The sequence below is a fragment of the Centropristis striata genome, chromosome 21 (genome assembly GCF_030273125.1).
Source record: "Centropristis striata isolate RG_2023a ecotype Rhode Island chromosome 21, C.striata_1.0, whole genome shotgun sequence".
NCBI classification, from domain to species: domain Eukaryota; kingdom Metazoa; phylum Chordata; class Actinopteri; order Perciformes; family Serranidae; genus Centropristis; species Centropristis striata.
Genome location: NC_081537.1, coordinates 25,861,825 through 25,883,781, shown reverse-complemented (window position 1 = coordinate 25,883,781; position 21,957 = coordinate 25,861,825). Strand labels below are relative to the sequence as shown.

The following is a 21,957-nucleotide window of genomic DNA, read 5'->3' as shown; positions in this document are numbered from 1 at the left end:
TGTCAGAATCTCTTTATTCTACATGTGTCATTTAAAATAAAGTGTTTGCACTAACAAGATCCTGTTAAAACATTAAATTCTGCTCCTCAGAGACACTGTGAAGACATTGATCTGACTGTCTGATTGATGAGATTGATTCTGCTGAGACCAACGGTCACGTGACAAATATTCACTGAAAATCTGTTTACACAGAGCAGAGAGGAGAGGACAGGAGAGGCTGTTCACACAGAGCATAGAGGAGAGGACAGGAGAGGCTGCAAACATGTCAATATTTTAATATGGACAATATGTGGAGCAAACTGTTTTGGTCGTTTTGTTTCTTTTTTGTGTCTGGTTGGTAAATTTGTGTCTTTTTGGTTATTTTTTACGTATGTTTTTTCGTAATTTTGTGTCTCTTTTGTGTCGTTTTTGGTCATTTTGTGTTTGTAACAACATTCATGACACTTGGAATTTCAATTCATCAGATAAATGCAACTTTTTCTCTTATTCTAACTGTGTTATTCTGTACAAAGACATGTTTGAGTTGTTTCCACTTCTAGCCATGATTGTGCTGATTCCATAGAGCTGCAGGACTTGAATGTAAAAAGAACTTAAAAAAACAAAACGCCCTGAAACGTTTCGTTGGGGTTCAGAGTGTAAATTAACAATGAAATCATGAAAGATGAAACTTGATGTTGCAGGTTACAGTCACTCATCTTTATGTATTGCACAAAGTCGCCATCTAGTGGTCAGTATACAATAATACACATGCATAAACAAGACCTTTTCCTTGATAATTCTTCTGCATATTTAGAGGTACATGCACACATTTTACTGAGCAGAAAGTCTCCTTCACCAGTGCTTCTGTTTTAGAGTTACTCTACATACCTGCACAATTAATATGAAGCCAGCATCTGGTTAGCTTAGCTTAGCACAAAGACTGGAAACAATGGAAAGTGCTAGCCTGGCCCAGGCTGTCCAAAGGGAACAAACACTGTGCCTCCTGCAGCTGATGGAGGCTACAAAAATACTGCACAGTTCTGAAGAAATGCAGATATATCGAGGTGAAACACTGAGTGAATCTTGTGACGAGCCCAGGAGAAGTTTGAGTGTTTTCAGTTTCAGTCCAGCAGCAGGTCAATAAACTTTTCGTCATCAACTTTTAGATTCAGTGTTTCCAAATCTGAACCAACCATGTGTTAGATTATGCGTGTGGGTGTGTGTCAAGGTTATAATAGTTTTGGATTTTTTCATTAGTTTTAGTTTTAATTTCGTTGTCAATTTTTGTTTTCAAATTCAGTTATTTTTAGTTCGTTTTTAGAGTGAGTTTGCTAGTTTTAATTAGTTTTTATTTTTTGGAAAATGCTTAGTTTTAGTTTAGTTTTTATTAGTTTTAGTGTTTGTTTTAGTTTTTTGTAATGAGTTATTTGTTGGGTGCCAGATTCAATAAGTTCACAATAAATGTTGCCTTTATTTCCTTTGTCTGATCCATCTCAGCCCCAATAAGTTTATTGAATCATAAAACCAGAAAAATGAAATAGGTTTCATTTCAACCCAAAAGGTTTATGTATGAAAAAAGTTGACAAAGACTAAAACCAAGGACATTTTCATTATAATTTTAGTTAGTTTTAGTTAGTTTTGTAACTACACAATACAGTTTCAGGTAGTTTTTCAGGTAGTTTTTTTTTTTTTTCTTAAACTCATTTTTATTTTTATTTCAGTTAACGAAAATGTTATTTCAATTCTAGTTTTCATTATTTCATTATTATCATATTATTTCATATTTTATTATTACATAGTTTTCGTTAACTATAATAACCTTGGTGTGTGTCTGATCCTGTGTGTGTGTGTGTGTGTGTGTGTGTGTGTGTCTCAGTCTGATCCGGAGCACTGCTCGTAGAAGACGCTGACCACCGTGTTGAACCTGTCCTTCAGGTACATCTCCAGTGTCTTTAGGGACATCTGTCTCACGTCGTATCCTCTGAACTGTTTCTTGGCCGCCGTGCTGACGGGGACGATCTCCTCGCTGCTGTTGCGGTCGTTGCGTCCGATGGCGGCGTACGAAGGGAACGCCTCCTTCAGCTCCTGCGGCAGACTGGTGTTGTAGTTGGGGCAGCAGTAGGCCGACCAGAGGTACTCCGGCACGGCCACGCGGTGCTCCTTCAGCCAGGGCTCGCCGCTCCGGTACGGGATGGCGCCCGTCACCACGTACGCCTCGCCGAGACAGAAGGCCTGTAGGGTTTTGTTGACGGTCTGCTCCAGGACCTCCCAGGGCCCGTCGTTGGAGCCCGCCTTCTGGGGGACCACGTTGGTGAGGGTGAAGGTGGCGGCGCGGTCCTCGTGGCTCTGGTGGTGCAGGCTCGGGTTCAGGTGGCCGCGGGAGAAGGTGGAGTTAATGTAGTCTGGAGACACGGCCTGACTGTCCACCACGTTCTGGTCCAGAGGGCCCGGGGGGAACGGCAGCATGTTGCCGTCACCTCCTGGGTATGCCAGCTGGTCAGGAGAGGGAAGAGGAGACAGGAATTATTATTCACTTTGTAATTTAGAAGAAGACAAAATTATGTAGACGCCCCGAACAGTCTGCAGCTACAGTCTGCAGCTAGTCTGTAGCTCCCCGAACAGCCTGCAGCTACAGTCTGCAGCTACAGTCTGCAGCTAGTCTGTAGCTCCCTGAACAGTCTGCAGCTACAGTCTGCAGCTCTCTGAACAGTCTGCAGCTACAGTCTGCAGCTAGTCTGCAGCTCCCCGAACAGTCTGCAGCTACAGTCTGCAGCTAGTCTGTAGCTCCCCGAACAGTCTGCAGCTACAGTCTGCAGCTACAGTCTGCAGCTAGTCTGTAGCTCCCTGAACAGTCTGCAGCTACAGTCTGCAGCTCTCTGAACAGTCTGCAGCTACAGTCTGCAGCTAGTCTGCAGCTCCCCGAACAGTCTGCAGCTACAGTCTGCAGCTAGTCTGTAGCTCCCTGAACAGTCTGCAGCTACAGTCTGTAGCTCCCTGAACAGTCTGCAGCTACAGTCTGCAGCTCTCTGAACAGTCTGCAGCTACAGTCTGCAGCTCTCTGAACAGTCTGCAGCTACAGTCTGCAGCTACAGTCTGTAGCTCCCTGAACAGTCTGCAGCTACAGTCTGCAGCTCTCTGAACAGTCTGCAGCTACAGTCTGCAGCTCTCTGAACAGTCTGCAGCTACAGTCTGCAGCTCTCTGAACAGTCTGCAGCTACAGTCTGCAGCTACAGTCTGTAGCTCCCTGAACAGTCTGCAGCTACAGTCTGCAGCTCTCTGAACAGTCTGCAGCTACAGTCTGCAGCTCCCCGAACAGTCTGCAGCTACAGTCTGCAGCTCCCCGAACAGTCTGCAGCTACAGTCTGCAGCTACAGCCTGCAGCTCTCTGAACAGTCTGCAGCATACAGTCTGCAGCTACAGTCTGCAGCTCCCCGAACAGTCTGCAGCATACAGTCTGCAGCTACAGTCTGCAGCTACAGTCTGCAGCTACAGCCTGCAGCTCTCTGAACAGTCTGCAGGTTAAAGCTCAGTACTGAGCAACATCACGCTTACACACTGTCAACAAAATCAGAGCCATCTGATTAAAAAGGTTTTATAAAATTTTAACAGACATTTTTTTAAAGAAAATAAAAGATTCTTGAATTCATGAGCTTAATGAAAAGAAGTAACATTTAGTCTTTTTAATGTAATGTAAAACAATCACACCGAGCCAGAATCTGTCCCTCAGTATCACTCTGCAAAGTGTTAAAATTTGTTCTCTATATTTAGTCAAATGCGCAGCTGTTCCTCTTTGTCCACTGGGGGGACGGACTGTCCTGAGAAAAGAGATCCCACATGTTTACTGTTCACAGAGGAGAAAATGAAAAATATTAACCACTGTGAGTCTGACAGTTGATGGTCGGTTGGTATAATGTCACGATCGTTGTTTAAACGTTAAATGGTTTCTATTAAATCCAATAATGTGAAGCGTTTCCTGTGGAGAGCCGACAGACCGTGAACACACAAAGAGACACTTCTGCTTTACTGCGGCTCGTTTCCTCATTTAGTCATTTATTGACTGTAAACACAATGAGAGAACATTATATAACTGGAACATATGAAAGGATGTTTTTCTTGAAGAGTTGTCTGTATGAATGTGTCAAATACAGTCATGGAAAAAATGATTAGACCACCCTTGTTTTCTCAATTTCTTGTTAATTTTAATGGCTGGTACAACTAAAGGTACATTTGTTTGAACAAATATAGTAATAACAACAAAAATAGCTCATAAGAGTTTCATTTAAGAGCTGATATCTAGACATTTTCCATGGTTTTCTTTAATGATTTGGGTTTTTTTTTTGTCACTTTGTGTCTTTTTTGATCATTTTTTTCTATATCGATTTTTTTTTTGTCAATTTCACATCTATTTTTAGTAATTTTGTGTCTTTTTCGGTCATTTTTGCATCTATTTTTTGGTCATTTTGTGTCTTTTTTAGTCATTTTCACATCTATTTTTGGTCATTTTGTGTCTTTTTTGATCATTTTTACATCTACAGTCACGGAAACATTCTTGATAATAACCAACATCATTATCATTATGTGTATTTTAGACACCCCTAACCCTAACCCTGGTCTCCCCTACTGTAAATAAAACATGCTCAGTGTATTTTTGAATTAATAGATGGACTCCAGGAGGTTAACCCTTTATCGGGCGAAGAACTATATTTGGTAACTTCAGTCGGTACCTAAATGGGGTCCCCATGTCTCTCTGTTTGCTCGAAGAACCACATGGATTTCGTCCAGCTAATCAGCAAAGATCAGGCTACAATACTAGATTAAAGCAAATCTGCGCGAAAAAAGTCGCAGATTTACGAGAAAAAAGTGGGAAAAAAACAACTTTTTTCTCGCAGATTCATCACTTTAAATCTCAGAAATCTGCGCATTTTTTTCTTGTAGATTTGCCACTTTAACTTCGTCAACTTTTTTTTACCATTAATTTGAGATTTTTTTCTCACAAATGTGTAACTTTTTTTACGATTAATTTGAGATTTTTTTCTCATAAATATGACCCCCCTCCCCCAGGTCCGTATGTTTTTTATACACATTCTGGCTGTATGTAATATCGTCCAATATTCTCTAGGGTTGAAATTTGGAATTTGCAAGTATTTCAATGAGTGCCCTATTAATTATAAGGGTTAAAATCAATTTTGCAACCTGTAGGGTATATCATAAAACCACTTAAATACATTATTTCAGCAGCTGACAGATTGAAGTTTATAATCTAACAAATTATATTATTATTATATTATTGTTATTCCAGTGTAAATGGTTTTTGATATTTTGCTAAAAATTGTGTTACTTTTTGTCCCTGGTCTGCCCTACTGTAAATAAAACATGCTCAGTGTATTTTCCATGAATAGATGGACTCCAGGAGGTTAAAGCTCACCTGTGGCTCAAACTTCCAGCTGGCCGTGGGCCTCTTCCCCTCCGGAGCAGAGAAGCGGTAGGCTGAGAACCAGGGCGAGCGGCGGGGCCGGCTGTACAGTGTGGCGAAGCGGTACTGGTTGTAATAGCGCTGGCAAATGGGGGTCCCTGCCAGACCTTTAGGAGGCCAAGACTTGTAGAAGACCTGCAGGCACGGAGCGAAGTCTCCGACGTCAGCTGCACACAGAAAGAGAGAGCAGGCTGCAGAGAGCAGCAGCTGCAGCACAGAGCGGACACGGCAGCACATCCTGCTGCTGGAGGGTCCAATAATCTGATCACACTGCTGCTGTTCACTCACTCACGACCTCTCTGTGGAAGCAGAAGTTACAGCATTAGTTTCAGTCATCTGATTCTCAGAGGAGGGGAGAAATCCACAAAGCTGCTCGCTTCAGCAAATTTCACTTAAAACGAGACTCAGAGACTTCCTCTAAACACACAGAGAAACAATAAAACACTCTTATCTCTGCACTGCAAACTGACCTACATTCTTCTGGAAATGTTTTCACTCAGTCACACCAGTCCGATTCCATGGAAACATGGAATTAGTTTCAATTTCTTCTATAAATGTGTCATGAAACCACCAAATATGAAATCACCAAAAACACACAAGAAGTGTGTGTGTGTGTGTGTGTGTGTGGGTGTGTTCTTGTACTTTCAACATAGTGAGGACCAGAACACGTTTTTAACCAACAGAGTGAGGACATTTTTGCAAAGTGAGGACATTTCGGCCGGTCCTCACTTCTTTAAAGGCTTTTTTGAGATTTCAGACTTTGTTTCAGGTTTATGTTTAAAAAATGATAATTAACTAAAACTGTATTGTGTGGTTACAAAACTAACTAAAATTATAGTGAAAATGTCCTTCGTTTTCGTCTTTATCAACTTTTTTCATACATAATGAGGATGGATCAGACAAAGGAAATAAAGGCAAAATTTACTGTGACCTCTTTATCTCCCACCCAACAAATACCCCATTACAAAAAAATAAAACTGGTAAAAACTAAACTAAAACTAAGCATTTAAAAATAATAAATACTAAACTAAAACTAGCAAACTCACTCTAAAAACTCATTATAACAAACTGAATTTGAAAACAAAAAATCACAACGAAATTAAAACTAAAACTAATGAAAAATTAAAAACTATTATAACCTTGCTAAGGAATTCACTGTTCCAATGAGGGCCCTCACAAAGATAGAAGTACAAGAATGTATGTGTGTGTGTGTGTGTGTGTGTGTCTCCTAACATTACTTTGATGCACTGAACATATTTTAAAAAACAACAAACAGTAAAAAGCGTTTCCCTTTCTTTAACAAAGATTTTCACAGCAGGCCACATAACGGTGTTTACATAAAATCTCGTGTTCCTCCTCAGCACAGAGAGGGAGGGCTTTGTGGGAAAACTCCCCCTCACACACACACACACACACACACACACACACACACAGACACACACACACACACACACACAGACACACACACACACACACACACACACACACACACCCTCCCCCAGCTCCCTCGGCTCCTTATGTAACCCAGTAAACCGTTTGGAGCTGCAGACGCTGGACTTCACTGGTCCACAGCCGCTCACAGAACTTTTCTCCTGTTTCAGGGATTCAACGTGAGTTAAAACACTTTTCCTACTGCACATTAACAGCTAGATGCATTCTGCTCTGGTGACTTTCACCTGTGCAACAGTTTGTGGCTGATTTGTTGGAAAAAACGTGCACAGAGTTAAGTAATTTTTTTAACTTCTGAACAGTAGACATGCAGAAAGAAAACTCTGGAGGGCATGTCTCTTCATGTTGTGAGTGGAGGCTCTGCTAAGTGTTTTTAGCCTGTTAGCAGCTGAATGCATATCCTGAGATTATAGAGAGCATAGTAGCAGTCAGAGCCGTGCATTCCTCTAGACTTTAATCTGATAGAGCAGCAGTTTTTAAACTCTGTGGGCGTGCATGTAGTCATTACTTTCTGGTTTCACTGGTAAATCCAAACCACAGGTCCAGAACTGGAAGATAAAACCAAGAAGAAGAACCCAGAAATACAACATCTAGCAGCAGAACTTACTACTTCAGACTTTAGACTTCCCTCCGCTCCATCTTGCTAACATAGCAGTAATGATTGACGGTGATGTGTAGTTTAAACAGAGACTTTCACCAGGAGAACGGGCTTCATGTCCCATGAGAAAACAAAAGGAAACCACTTTTAATCTAACTTCCGTTTCATACGTAACTTCCGTGTCTCACTGCTTCACTTCACCAGCATTTCCATAATTTATTTCCTGTTTAAACTGTCTTTTAGAGCCTAACCAGGAAGGTTTATGCCCTAAACCTAGTTCAGTGGCTCAATTTTGTAGCCTAAATCCACAGAAACGGCAGCTTTTTTACAGCAGTGAACTGTACGTGTCTGTACAGTCATGGAACAAATTATTAGACCATTGTTTTCTTCAATTTCTTGTTCATTTTAATGCCTGGTACAACTAAAGGTACATTTTTGTTTGGACAAATATAATGATAAAAATAAAAATAGCTCAAAAAGAAGTTTAATTTAAGAGCTGATATCAAGAAGTTTTCCATGGTTTTCTTGATAATGGAAAATGTCTAGATATCAGCTCTTAAATTAAACCCTTTAAACACCGTAAAAAAAAAAAATCAGTTGCCTCAACTTAAAAGAATGAGTGAACAGTTGCATGAATTATTTTGATTTGTCAGAAATTGACAGAAGTTCTCAAAACTCAAAATAATTCATGCAACTAGTTCACTAATTTTTTAAAGTTGAGGCAATTCATTTTTTATGTGCAATGTTGCAAATTTTTGCTTGGAAAACTTAATTTTATTTGGTAAAACTTGATAGAATTTGTTGGGGAAACTTAATATTAGTTGATAAAATTTAACACTATTTGCTGGGAAAACTTAATTTTAGTTGTTAAAACTTGACATTTGTTGAGAAAGCAGTATTTCATGTTAGGAAAACTTATTAATTCAAGGGACAAATGCAAAAATTAGTACACTGAACAGATTTTTTTTATGTTGACACCACCAGACAAAGAGTAGGTAATCCCACAGGTAGGAAAAAAATTATTTGTACAACTAGCTCACTCATTTTTTTAAAAAGTTGAGGTGTTTTTTACAGTGAAGTGATGCGAAAAATCAAAACAGAGAATGAAATATATTTCATCAATTTGTGTTTAGCTTTGGATTCATTTTCATTGTGAAAAAGTCATATATACTAAAAAAAACCAAAATGTCCAAACAAATATTGATCTTACTAAACGTGGTGCTTTCTGTCCTGCATCCATGTCAGAATTTGTTGTGATTCACCTCATAAGTGTGACATAAAGACACATTAAACTGGTGTGTGCTCTCAGGGTTGATCCATGGGAAGCCTCCCAGGTGTTTCCCTCCTGCTCCTGGTGGTGAGTGCGTCCCTCCTGAGCGTCCACGGCGGAAGGATCCTGGTGTTCCCGGTGGACGGCAGCCACTGGGTCAACATGAACCTGCTGATCCAGAGCCTCCACGCCGGGGGCCACGAGGTCACCGTGGTCCGCACGGCCAGCAGCTGGTACGTGAAAGAAAATGCTCCGCACTACCGCTCCATCACCGTCACCTTACCGGAAGCCATCTCCATCGAGGAGCAGGACTTCTTCGTCACCTTCCTGACGAAGATGCTGACGATTCAGAAAGAAGGCGCTTCTCTTATTGCCTTTGTCAAGTTCTACTGGGAAATGCTCGGCGCGCTGTCGGGCATTCACCAGCAGGCCAGCATGCTGGGGGTGGAGATGTTCGAGAACAAGACTCTGATGCAGAGTATTCGTGATGCTCAGTTTGATGTGGTGCTCATCGACCCGGGGCTGCCCGTCGGGGTTCTGGTGGCTCATGAACTTAAGCTGCCGACTGTTTTTAACGTGCGATGGATCACCAGCGGAGAGGGACATTTTGTCGTGGCTCCATCTCCAACATCTTACGTCCCGACTTCGGGATACGCCGCGCCGGATAAGATGACCTTTGGGCAGCGGGTCAAGAACACGTTCCATTACGTCCTCAACATGTGCATTGACAAGTTTATAGTCTGCCCTCACTACGACAGGCTGGTAGACCGGTACTTTGGTCCAGATGTGAGCTTCTACCACCTTCTACAGGGAGCAGACATCTGGCTCATGAGGGTGGACTTTGTCTTTGAGTTCCCCAGGCCCACCATGCCGAACATTGCCTACATCGGCGGTTTCCAGTGTAAGCCCTCTGAGCCTCTATCGTCAGAGCTGGAGGAGTTCGTTCAGAGTTCAGGGGAGCACGGAGTCATCCTGATGTCTCTCGGTACTCTCGTTGAAGGCCTACCTGTCGAAATCACTTCTGAAATCGCCGCCGCTTTTGCCCAAATTCCTCAAAAGGTAATATGGAGGCACGCCGGCGAGCCTCCCAACAATCTAGGCAACAACACGTTGCTGGTGAAGTGGATGCCCCAGAACGACCTCCTGGGTCACCCCAAGATTAAAGCCTTCGTGGCTCATTGTGGCACCAACGGGGTCTACGAGTCCATCTACCACGGAGTGCCCATCATAGCCGTCCCACTTCTGTTCGACCAGTTTGAGAATGCTTTGAGGTTGGAGGCGCGAGGAGCCGCTAAAGTGGTGGACGTGACCGCGATCACTCAACAGAACTTTCTGGAGACGATACAAGAAGTTCTTCGCAATCCGTCCTACGGGAACAACATGAAGCGTCTCTCGGCTCTCCATCGGGATAAACCGGTGAGTCCTCTGGAGACGGCGATCTACTGGATCGAGTTCGTCATGAGGCATAAAGGAGCTGCACATTTACGCACAGAGTCCTATAAGATGCCCTGGTATGCTTATTATTCTGTGGATGTTTTAAGCTTTTTGACATTAGTCCTGTTGGTGCTGACAGCCATCGTTGTCAAATCAATCCGATTTGTTTGTGTTCGACTGTGCAGGAGGAGAAAAATCAAGAAGGAGTAGTTCCTGTCTCCTCAAATCTGATTAATGCACATTTAAAATGAACATGTAGAAGGAAGAGATATTCTATACTGTAAGCCATATACTTGCCATTGTTCTTGTGAGGGCAATAAATGTGTCGTGAGGTTCGTCCACTACTGATGAATAAGTTGCCAGAAAATCATGTTTCTCAGAGAATATATCCTGCAGATTCTTGGTTAACGCTTAAATATCTCATTAGCTTTTTAACGGATTGCCAATAGATTTGAAACAGATATTGGTGATGGCCAGAAGACAATATTCCTGATAGTTTTGGTGATCCTCTGACTTCCACTCGAGCGCTGTCAGCAGGTCAGAGTGTTCATCTCTCTGGTGAAATATCTCAACAGCTAAAAGATCAATTGGCACCAAATTTTGCACAAACATTTGTGGTTCCACCGAATGAATCCTGATGACTTTTCTGAGCAATTTTTCCATTTCATGCCACCATGAGGTTGACATTTGTGATTTTGGGTCAAATGTCTTGACCAGTATTGGTTGGAAAGCCATAACGATTGGTTTGTTTCCCTCAGGATGAACTGTAAAAACATTTATAACTTCAAATAGCTTGAATAGTATCATAGTTATCTGCAAAACCAACAACATTCCCATCAGCTGCATGATGTGTTTACAAGTAACTGTACACCTTTCACAACAGTGTTAAAGTATTTCTGTAGAAGTTCTCAAAGGCATGGCAGAAGTTAAACTCTTTTCAAAATAAAAGCCATGTAGTCTTTCTGTGGACAGAATCCCTTCACTAGCATAAAGCTTTTATTCTAAAATGTTTACAGGACCATGCAGTGAATTACACGGCTCTAGTGTACTGTCTTCTATTTGTGGAAATATGAAGGAAGAAATTGAATTATGTATTTTATTATGGATATCATTACAGATAAACTCAGGCAGCACAGCAGCAGAGTGCGGTCAGTTTGGACGGCACTCGGGTGCGAGCTGCACATCACTTTTTTTTCTTTTAGTGCTGCAAGTAAACGTTTACTATGGACAAACAAACAAACAAGAGTGACAGAGAGAAAGTGAGATCCAAAAACAAACCTGCATTAGGAATCTGAATAATTAATCGATGACTGATTAATGGTCAGAATTAGGTAAGAATTTGGTTGAATATGTGGAATGTTTTATTGATCTGTGTATTTTTTAATGTTAATTTAATCTCTGACTGCGTATCAGTGTCACTGAACTGAACCGAGCATTCAGTTCTGCGGCCGTACGTCAATCAGCCAATGAGCTGAGAATTAAGTCGGAAGAAGCTAGAGTTTAAAAACTGAAAGTTACAATAACAAATATAAAACACAGAAATACAAGAAGATGCATTTGAGAAATAATAGCTTTCTGTATCAAACCTTGCTATCATGAATTACTGAGTTTAATTTTTATCCAAAACTTATTTAAAAACAAAACACATTTAAATATGCAAGATTAGTGTGAAAACTGACCTCATGTCTCGTCGGGGGCTAAAACATAAAACATTGAACTTCTTGACATTATCTTTACAGTTTAATGTCACTGAGTTAGTTTTACAATTGACAGGATCAAGTCTCTTTTCATCATTTCAAAATAAAAGCGTCCTTTATCAAAACAGGCTTTAAAAGCACTGTATGTATGTATAATTTTGCCCATGTATGCATGCAGCGATTAATAGATTAATTGATCGTTAACGTTATAGGATTATAGGATTGGAGTTGGCAGGTTTCTTCCTTCTCATCCCTACCTGCAATAATCGCTTATAACCACAGGTGGCTCCAAAGAAGACAAAACGAAGATTGTAACTCTAACATTAACTCTTCTAACTGCATCCTAACAACCTCACACAAAGAATAAGAACACTACTAAGCTTAAGATTCCTGATTTTTATGTGAAAAATCTGCAAAATCTAAAAAGTGCTTGATGCAAAACAATCTGCACTTTTAACATGAAATGGAGAAAAGTTGCACTTTTAAAACTCTTGGTTGGCAGATCTATATCCTTTACTGACTGAATTCATGTTTATTTTTTATAAGAATCAATATTTCAAAATAAATTCTGTAACATTGTGTTGTGTATTATCAAATGAAGGAAGAAAATGAAGTCTGTTGTATGTTGTGAAATTTAATAAAAAAAGTATGAAAAGACAAATGTTTTGGCAAATATTGTCTTTATTTGAAAGCTGTGAGACTAAATACACTATCAAATATTAAAAGATACATAAAAGAATAAATGCCAATAAAATAATTAATTACTAATGTGACAAAAATAATGTTTCTATTTAAATTGGCATTTGTGTTATTTCTCTATTTATTTACTAAATGTTTAATTTTCCTAATTTATTCATTAATGTATTTATGAATTGTAATGTATTTATTTTTGCATTATTTAAATGTATTTTTAGATATATTTTTTTATAAATGTATATATTTTCCTTTGCGTCTTTTTTGTCACATATTTATTTATTTATAATAGTATTTAATGATTAAATAAATGTATAAAGATACACAACAAACTATGATAAAGCCCCCAAAAAGGCGATTCATTTTTCTGAAGAAAAATAATAATAAACGGAACAATTTCAATAGGGTCCTCGCATCCTCAATGCTCGGTCCCTGAATATTCTTTTATTTCTCACACTATCACCACCAACTATCAAACCAACTGTATACACCAGATATATATTCTCCTCTAATTGCCAATATATATAAAAAGTATACAGTAGTACTGTGACATTTACAATATGAAATAAGGAATAAAAATGTTCTCGTTTGATTTAAAGATTCTTTTCACAGATCCATCTGTAGGTCTTCTTGCAGGAACCGTCCATCCAGGACTTTAGAGGCTTTTCACTGGTGTCTATGTGTCCACAGTCTTCTCCTGAAGGGTCGTCCTGCTTCCAGTCATCTGGTTCAGTCCCCAGTCCTGGTCTGCTCAGCCAGTACCTGCACAAACACCGTTATAACATATGTAATACACACACCGTCAAGTATTCTCTGTCTTTGAGCTCCGTTTTTGGGCTCTACCACCTCCTGAGGGAAAAATCAGTCTCTTCTTCTACTAAATGCTGCTCTGTGCTCACCAGCTGCTCTCTAACTGAACTGTACTGTTGGTCTTTAGAGCTTTTTTGGCTCTTGTGGTTCATATTTGTATTTTTTTAAGCGAGAATGGTTGTATGAGGTTCACTGTAAAAATGTCCCATTGTTTTTACAGAAAAAACTGGCAGCTGTGGTTACCAGAATATTTCCGTAAAAAATACAGTACATATGTCAACATCTTTGCATAACAACTTGTAAATTTTACATCCTAAAACTGTAGTAATTTAAAACATAAAAAATACATTTTAAAGTTGTTGCTAATTTAACAGGATGATGCGGCTTTTATACTAATTATTTATGCAAAATTTACATGCAGATTTTGCTTATTGTGCATTGAATACCAGTAAATTGACATTCAGTTATTATTTATTGTACACTGAATACCAGTAAAATTTAAAGGTTGTTCTGTAAAGTTGTTTACATTTGTACTGTATTTTTTTTGCAGAATTATTCTGGTAACCACAGCTGCCATTTTTTTTCTGTAAAAGCAACGGAATTTTTTTTTACAGGGTTCTTAATCACAGTCAGTGTATTACCGTCCGGGATCAGCTTAATAACGTGCACGTAATATTTAGAATATTTTCACCACTTACCTCATAAAGGGGATTAAATTGGCTGGAACTGCTGTTCTCTGTGCTCGCTTCAAAGCCACCAGACTCTATTGACAAAAGCTGTAATTCTACCTCACAGAACACAGGAGTTGCTGGTTGGATTTTGGTGTTTTTAAAGGTTAGTTCTGATTCAACACAGTCCCACAATGCTGGTCTACAGCTGCTTCGATCGATGACTGACTTAAATAACTATTAAAAGTTGAATCTAGTTCCTGAAGACTTTTCTCCATTTTCTCTCTTGTTGTTGTTTTCTCTCTTCTTCTCCTGTTTACTGACGGATTAGCCTACAGCGACACATCACACTGCCACCTGCTGACCTAAAGTGCATTACTGCAGCTTTGTTTATTCGCTCTGAACCAGCTGATGAAAACTCACTAATTCAAATTTTCTTTAAAGCAGCATTTCACAAATTCTCTTTGACTTTAACCCTTTTAGACCTAGCATAGAACAAGTCCGCCAGAATAAATATTTACATTTTTACATTCTGTAGTGACATTTTTTGGAGCATTTTCATGTGCTATACATCAATACAACCCTTACATCCCATATTCTAATAATATAATCAGACTTGTGTCCATACTGATGAAATAAATTGATTAAAAGTTCATAAAATCACAAAAAAACCCACATATTTTTCTAAATACAGGAATATCATAGCTGTATCCTGAAATGAAAATATAATGCACATTGTACACATTTGCAAAAACACAGCATGTACATCAAAATAACCTATTTACAATCTTTGCTCCTCCCGGTCTAAAAGGGTTATAATGGAGTGAGTGTTTCTGTGACTTACTTTCCGTGTTCAGTGAGCGAGCTGCCGTCCACCCAGCTCCAGCGTCCCTCCTCCTCTGCGTCCGTCAGGCCGATCCACAGCCGGCTGCTGGGCTCCAGAGCCCGGCCGCGCTCATGAACAAACCGCTGAACACACGAAAGATTATCTGAATTATTATCTGCCTGGAAACAGATGTAACTGACCTTTAGCAAGGTTACTTGTGGTGTATTTGTGTTATATAGCCTGTTTTTCATGTTTGTATTTTTTCCTCGGTGTTTTACAATGTTTTGATGCTTTTACTTTGAAAGGGTGCTGTCCAGTGTGAAACGGGTGCTTTTATTTTGACAGTTAGTGACAGGAAGTAAATGGGACGGTGCTTCGTCATCCAAAAATTACTATAAAGTATCAAAAAGGTTCTTTAGTGCCTGGCTGACAGGGGCACATGGTTTATTGTTCTTTATTTTTCTTCTGTATGTTTATAACACAGACTGTATAAATAATGGACGTAGTCGCCATGACGTCACCCGCTGGTTTGTGGCCCTTTGGAAGTATCGAGTTCAGCGTTACAATTGTCGCCATCTTGCGTCGCCATCTTGTTTCCGATACGATGCAGTTACTTACTGACCTCAGAAAACTGAACATCGACTCCTTGGAGTGTCTGTTAGTCCAAACAAACGCTGAACAAGACATTTTAATGAACAAAACGTTCAAATAAACTGTCATTAAGTGAAAATACAGTGAAAGGGTCAAAGTTATGAGACCAAATCGGTAAACGTCCTTTATATATATATATATAACTTTATTGACACGTTGCCGTGGATATGCATTGTTCTGCTTCTCTCCTGATGACGGCTCGCCTTGTTAGTGACCTGTCAATCAAAGGTAGCCACGCCCCAAATCATACGATTCTTTATCTTCTATTTTCTTCTAAATGGGGCCATTATTAGAACTATTAACATGAAATTATCTTGAAGAATATTTTTTATGAGTGGTTGAGAATATTTTGTTGTCCTAAAAAATTTTTCTGAGGTAATAAATCAAGTCAGAAGTTTTCTCATTTTGCATTGAAATGAATGGAAATTTTTTTGCAGCCAAACTTAGCTCTGCTGGAATTTTTGGTAGAGTGCAGCTTAAGGCACTTCCTGGTTTGCCTCCCTGCTCAGACCCGGAGGTTGCCACCTGGTTTATTAGTGACTATTTTTGTAGTTATTATTATTGTAAAAGTGCTTATATGCTAATGCTAATGTTGGCTATTTTCCCTCGTAGCTCTTACGGTTATTTTACAAGGTGGCGCTACGGTTCAATAAATAACTCTTGTGAAACATCAGTAGAGAGAGTGGACCGTGATTCAGCCAGGGATGCTACACAGACCTGTGAGCTGTTGCGTGACCGCTCTACCTGTTCTGGTTCGGTGTTGACGACGAGCAGGTCGCCCCCTTGTGTCTGGCACCAGGTCCTGCTGGAGCTCCAGCTCAGCGAACGGGACGAGAAGTAGTAGCACTTGGACTGAAACAGAGTCCAGCTGCTGGGACACTTCCTGCAAACCCGCTCTGTGGGGAGAAAAAGTTTTATGTCACATTGTTGCCAAAATTGAGGTTTAAAGTTCCAATGACACAATTTAGTATATGCATTTTATAAAAGTCTAAAATATCTTCTTCCTCACCTTTATTTATTTATTTTGACTCAATCCCACACACACTCCTGCGCCTCCAAATATTCACTAGAGCACCAAATGTGGATTAATCCGCCGCTGAAAATAGTTCCTAACAAATGCACTATTTTCTCCTGTTTAGATGCGTTTATGCTCATTTTGTATTTTTACATTAAGAAAACCCTGAGTGGAGAGGTTGTAATTTACAAAAAGTCTTGAAATATTGCATAAACCTTTTTATGTACTCGCTGGTTGATTCTTTTCTTTTAAATACAAAAAAAAAAAGACACAAAATGACAAAAAATACACAAAATTGACAAAAAAGTCACAAAAAACATAAAATGACAAAAAAGACAATAAATTTTGACAAAAGACACAAAATTTCCCAAAAAATACACAAAATGACAAAAAAGACAAAAAAATCATAAAAGAGCAAAAAAAAAGATATAAAAAGACCAAAAAGTTGCAAAAGACATACAATGACAAAACAAGACAAAAGATACTAAAAAAGACACAAAATTACAAAATAAAAATAATAATGAAAGACAGAAAAAGACAAAAAAATGCACTAAAAAATACTAAAAATACAAAAAAGACACAAAATTACAAAAAATACAAAAAAGACACAAAATTACAAAAAATACACAAAATTGACTAAAAGTCACAAAAAACATAAAATGACAAAAAAGACAAAAATAATAATAAAAGAGCAAAAGACCTACTAAAAAAGACCCAAAATGATAAAATAATAATAATAAAAAAAGACCCAAAATGACAAAAAATGCACTAAAAATACTAAAAAAAAAAAAGACCCAAAATGTCTTTCTGTGATTTGCTGTCAATAAATATCTCCAGTCTTATTAACCTGCTTGAACTAATCAATGTGCCTCCAGGCTGTAAATGAATCGACTCAGAGCTCCTAGAGGTAAAACTTTAGTTCACCTCTGGTGGTGTGGTGGACCTGGGGGCAGTACAGGTCCAGGTCTCTGTAGGCCTCCTTCACCTCCTGCACCTCCTGCAGCAGTCTGTCCGTCTGCTCCGTCAGTCTCGCCTCTCGCTCTGCTGCTTCCTGCCTCTCTCTGCTCAGCTCGCTGCTCTGGTTCTGTCTCTGCTGCTGCAGCTCCGCCACTCTCTGCTGCAGCTGCCTGTTGTGATCCGTCAGCAGGCTGCTGACCTCCGCCAGCCGCCGGTTCTCCTCCTCGCTCCTCCTGTTGGAGTCCAGCAGGTTCCTGATGGTCTGAGACGTGTTCAGCCTCTGTCCCTGCAGCTCGGACGCCTGCTGCAGCAGACGCTCCTGTTCCTGTGAGAGCTGGAGGTTCATGGAGGTCAGGTTGAGGATCTGCTCCGTCAGCTGGCTGCTCTCCAGACTCAGAGCGAGGTTAGCAGAGACGAGGCGAGCTGCTGTCCTGTTGAGGGTTTCTGTCTGTCGGAGCAGCCGGGCCCTCTGCTCCGTCAGCTCCACCTTGTCTCGTCTCAGCTCGTCGTTCTCCGTCCTGACGTCCAGGAGGCTGTCGCTGATGTTCTGGTTCTCAGACAGGAGACTCTTCCACTCTGACCTGCTGTCTGACTCTTTGTTATCTGGAAGATAAAGAATCATTACAGCACAGATAAATGTTAATTCAGTTTCAAGAAATACTAAGAAAAAAAGACAAAAATATAAAAATTACCGTAAAATGACAAAAAATACATAAAATAGACAAATACTAAAAACACACACACAAAAAACCCCGCAATAAAGACGAAAACACACAAAAAACATTAAAAAAAATTAAAGGAATTACTAAAGAAGACATAAAAAGACAAAAATACTTAAAGACAAAAAACACGCAAAATTACAAAAAATACACAAAATTAATCATATAATGACAAAAAAGACACAAAATTCCAAAAAAGTCATAAAATGACAAATAAAGGACAAAAAAATAGACATAAATGACAAAAAAGAAAAAAATATAAAAGTTATAGATATAGTTATAAAAGTTATGATCGTCATCTTGTACTCACAGAGAACAGAGAGCGCCACGGAGGAGGCGAGCAGCAGCAGACAGAGAACCGACAGGCCGAGCAGAGGACAGACGCAGGGACACGGAGACACTTTACTGCTGCTGAGGAGGTCTGGAGCTGTTAGAATAACCAATATTATTATTATTATTATTATTATTATGAGGACAGACGCAGGGACATGGACACGCTTGACAAAAATACACAAAATTGACAAAAAAAGTCACAAAAAACATAAAATGACAAAAAAGACAAGAAATACTAACAAAAGACACAAAATGACCCTAAAAATGCTAAAAATATAAAAAAGACACAAAATGACAAAAAAGACAAATAAAATCATAAAAAATCATAAAAAGCAAAAAATGACAAAATATCATAAAATAGCAAAAAAGACGTAAAAAGACAAAAAATACCAAAAAGTCACAAAAGACATAAAATGACAGAAGACAAAATATACTAAAAAAAGACACAAAATTACCCAAAAATACTAAAAATATAAAAAAAGACACAAAATTACAAAAAAGACAAATAAAATCATAAAAAATCATAAAAAGCAAAAAATGACAAAAAAAATCATAAAATAGCACAAAAAGACATAAAAAGACAAAAAATACCAAAAAGTCACAGAAGACATAAAATGACAAAAAGATGAAAAAAAGAACCAAAATGTCTTTCTGTGATTTGCTGACAATAAATATCTCCAGCCTCATTAACCTGAACTTGACCTAATCAATGTGCCTGGAAATGAATGAAGTATGACTCACATTTGTCCTGCTGCTGCTTGGCTGAAGTCTCTGAGTTGGAGGTGGGATTATTAATCCAGGAGAGACGCTGAGGACCGAACATTTTACCTGCTCATAAAGTTCAGAGCAGCAAGAGGACAGGACAGATGTTCTGCAGAGTTCTGTCAGTTAGAGAAAGAGAGTTAGTTTGTATCACAGGTGTGCTGCTTTGTGACACATTAGGAAACATAAATGTCCCACTGTTGTGAATCAGCACACACACACACACACACACACACACACACACACACACACACACACATGGCCAAATGCATACACATGCACATGCACATGCACACACACACACACACACACACACATGGCCAAATGCATACACATGCACATGCACACACACACACACACACACACACACACACACACACACGACAAAATGCATACACATGCACACACACACACACACACACACACACACACACACACACACACACACACACACGACAAAATGCATACACATGCACACACACACACACACACACACACACACACACACACACACACACACACACACACACACACACACACACACACACACAAACAAACACACACTCTGACAGACTATTTTCCAGACATCAAACATAATGAAGTGTTTCTGTGGTTTTCCTGTTATGTTTCATGTTTCTGTCACTGAAGCTTCATGATTCACACAGCAGTGAAATATATGCATGCATATAACATGCATAAAAATAGGCTGAAGCCTTCAATATTTTAGTATTTAATGCACTTTTACTTTTGATACTTAAAGCACACACACGTCTGTAATTCTACGTCTTCTGATTTATAATTCAGTGTTTTACAGTGTGGTAATGTTACTCTTATTAAAAAATGAGATCTCAGTTCTTCTCACACTATAAAACTAATTTTGTATTCAGTGCAAAAAGACACAAAGTGTCAAAAGACAGAAGATTACAAAAAAAGACAAAAAAAATCATAAATGAGCAAAAAAGACACTTAGAAAATACTAAAAAACCACACACAAATGTATACAAAAATGCACAAAATTGGCAAAATAGTGACAAAAGACATGAAAAAAGACAAAAAAACATTTAAAAAAGACACAACATGATTAAAAAAATCATTAAAGAGCAAAAAAAAGACAAGAAATACAAAAAAAGACACAAAATTACCAAAAAATGCACAAAACCGACAAAAAAGTAACAAAAATAAAAAAAAAAATAGACACAAAATGAAAAAAAAAAAATCATAAATGAGCAACAGGACATAAAATGACAAGAAAGGGGGGGAAAAATACAGCCCATTAATAAAAAAAGTTATGATCTACGTCTCATCTCCATCACCTCAGTATTATGATCATTCATTGAGTCCATCAGTTGCAAACAGAAGTACTTACTTTAACCCAAACTCTTGTTGTTTTCCCTGAACTTAACCCGGCGGTTCTGTTTCTCAACATTAACCTGGACCTGCTTAAAGTTAAACATTCACTCACTCTCATTCAGAAAGCCTGAACTATTTCAGAGTTTCACCTTCTGTGAACTGAAGTTTGTGTCACTCATCATCATCTTGCACTCACATAAAACAGAAACAGGTATATATACACTACTGGTCAAAAGTTTTAGAACACACCAACTTTTCCAGCATTTAATTGAAAACGATGCAGTTTAATGTCTCAGTGTATTCTGAAATGAATGCACATTTGCAACATTTAAAATTCTTTATTGAGCATGATAGTGTTTTGAAAGTAAAAAAAAGATTCAAAATCACATTTTATGTTGGACTAAAGGACTAAAAAAAGACACAAAATGACCAAAAAAAGACACAAAATGACTTACAAAGACATGAAAAGAATTCAAAAATGGACAAAATAGCCCAAGACTCCATAGAGTTAAGTTGTTAACCCACTTCTTGTTCCCTGAAAAAGGCCTACTTGTATAATTCTGAAATGTACATTATTTTTCAGTTTTGGTTAAGCTTACCTTTTTTATTTACCTCTGGCAGTTCACCACTTACCTTTGTACCCTTTCAAGCTGTTCATTTGACTTGAACTGCTTGAATTTCAATAAAAAAATGGAAAAATTGGGGTGTTCCAAAACTTTTGACCGGTAGTGTATATATTTCCCTGATATGAGAGCGTGGTGGTGTGTGTGGGGACTTACCTGAGCTGATGGTCTCAGAGTGTCCTGGTCCTGAAGCAGCTCCTTTATAAACTCTCTCCTCCTCCACAGACTCTGTTTGATGTCTCTTATCTGCCTCTGAACAATAGTCAGAGCAGCTCATTGTTTGGCTGTTAAACAGCACAATGACTCACCCGCTAATAGAGTTAATGGTCTGTTTCTGGTGATCTTTAAACAGCTTGTAGCCTTTCATTTAAGCAGTATATAAAGTGTATAATCTGCTATAATATTACTCTGTTACCTGATTGAAGCAGCAGGTGGCAGTGTGTCCTCTCAGTCTGCTGCAGAGACACTATGTGGACAAAAGTTTGCGGACACAGACTTATTTCACGACCACATGTGTGGTTTGTGTTTGTCTTATTACAACACATAATATGTTTGTAGTCAGCGGTCCCTCCAGCTGACTGACTGACTCTGAATGTGTCAGTGTGTCCTGCAGCCTGCAGAGTGGAGCTCTACACAGATTAATGCATAAG

General features: G+C 39.0%; 3 protein-coding genes across 3 annotated transcripts; 1 reads left to right on the top strand and 2 right to left on the bottom strand.

Moving 5' to 3' along the window:
* Positions 1-338: 338 nt before the first annotated feature.
* LOC131959398 (endonuclease domain-containing 1 protein-like) lies at positions 339-7,634 on the bottom strand. Its single transcript, XM_059324589.1, has 3 exons — positions 7,509-7,634; positions 5,405-5,751; positions 339-2,472 (listed from the first exon to the last, which is right to left on the bottom strand). The coding sequence occupies exons 2-3, from the start codon at positions 5,687-5,689 to the stop codon at positions 1,852-1,854; spliced, it is 906 nt and encodes a 301-aa protein (XP_059180572.1). The 5' UTR covers positions 5,690-5,751; positions 7,509-7,634; the 3' UTR covers positions 339-1,851.
* Positions 6,987-11,521, top strand: LOC131959397 (UDP-glucuronosyltransferase 1-2-like). Its single transcript, XM_059324588.1, has 2 exons — positions 6,987-7,062; positions 8,809-11,521. The coding sequence occupies exon 2, from the start codon at positions 8,818-8,820 to the stop codon at positions 10,411-10,413; it is 1,596 nt and encodes a 531-aa protein (XP_059180571.1). The 5' UTR covers positions 6,987-7,062; positions 8,809-8,817; the 3' UTR covers positions 10,414-11,521.
* Positions 11,522-12,971: 1,450 nt separating this feature from the next.
* Positions 12,972-19,395, bottom strand: LOC131959130 (C-type lectin domain family 10 member A-like). Its single transcript, XM_059324235.1, has 6 exons — positions 19,314-19,395; positions 18,550-18,666; positions 17,488-18,123; positions 16,293-16,444; positions 14,916-15,040; positions 12,972-13,355 (listed from the first exon to the last, which is right to left on the bottom strand). Exons 1-6 carry the CDS (start codon positions 19,393-19,395, stop codon positions 13,187-13,189), a joined length of 1,281 nt encoding a protein of 426 aa, XP_059180218.1. The 3' UTR covers positions 12,972-13,186.
* Between the last annotated feature and the right edge of the window lie 2,562 nt (positions 19,396-21,957).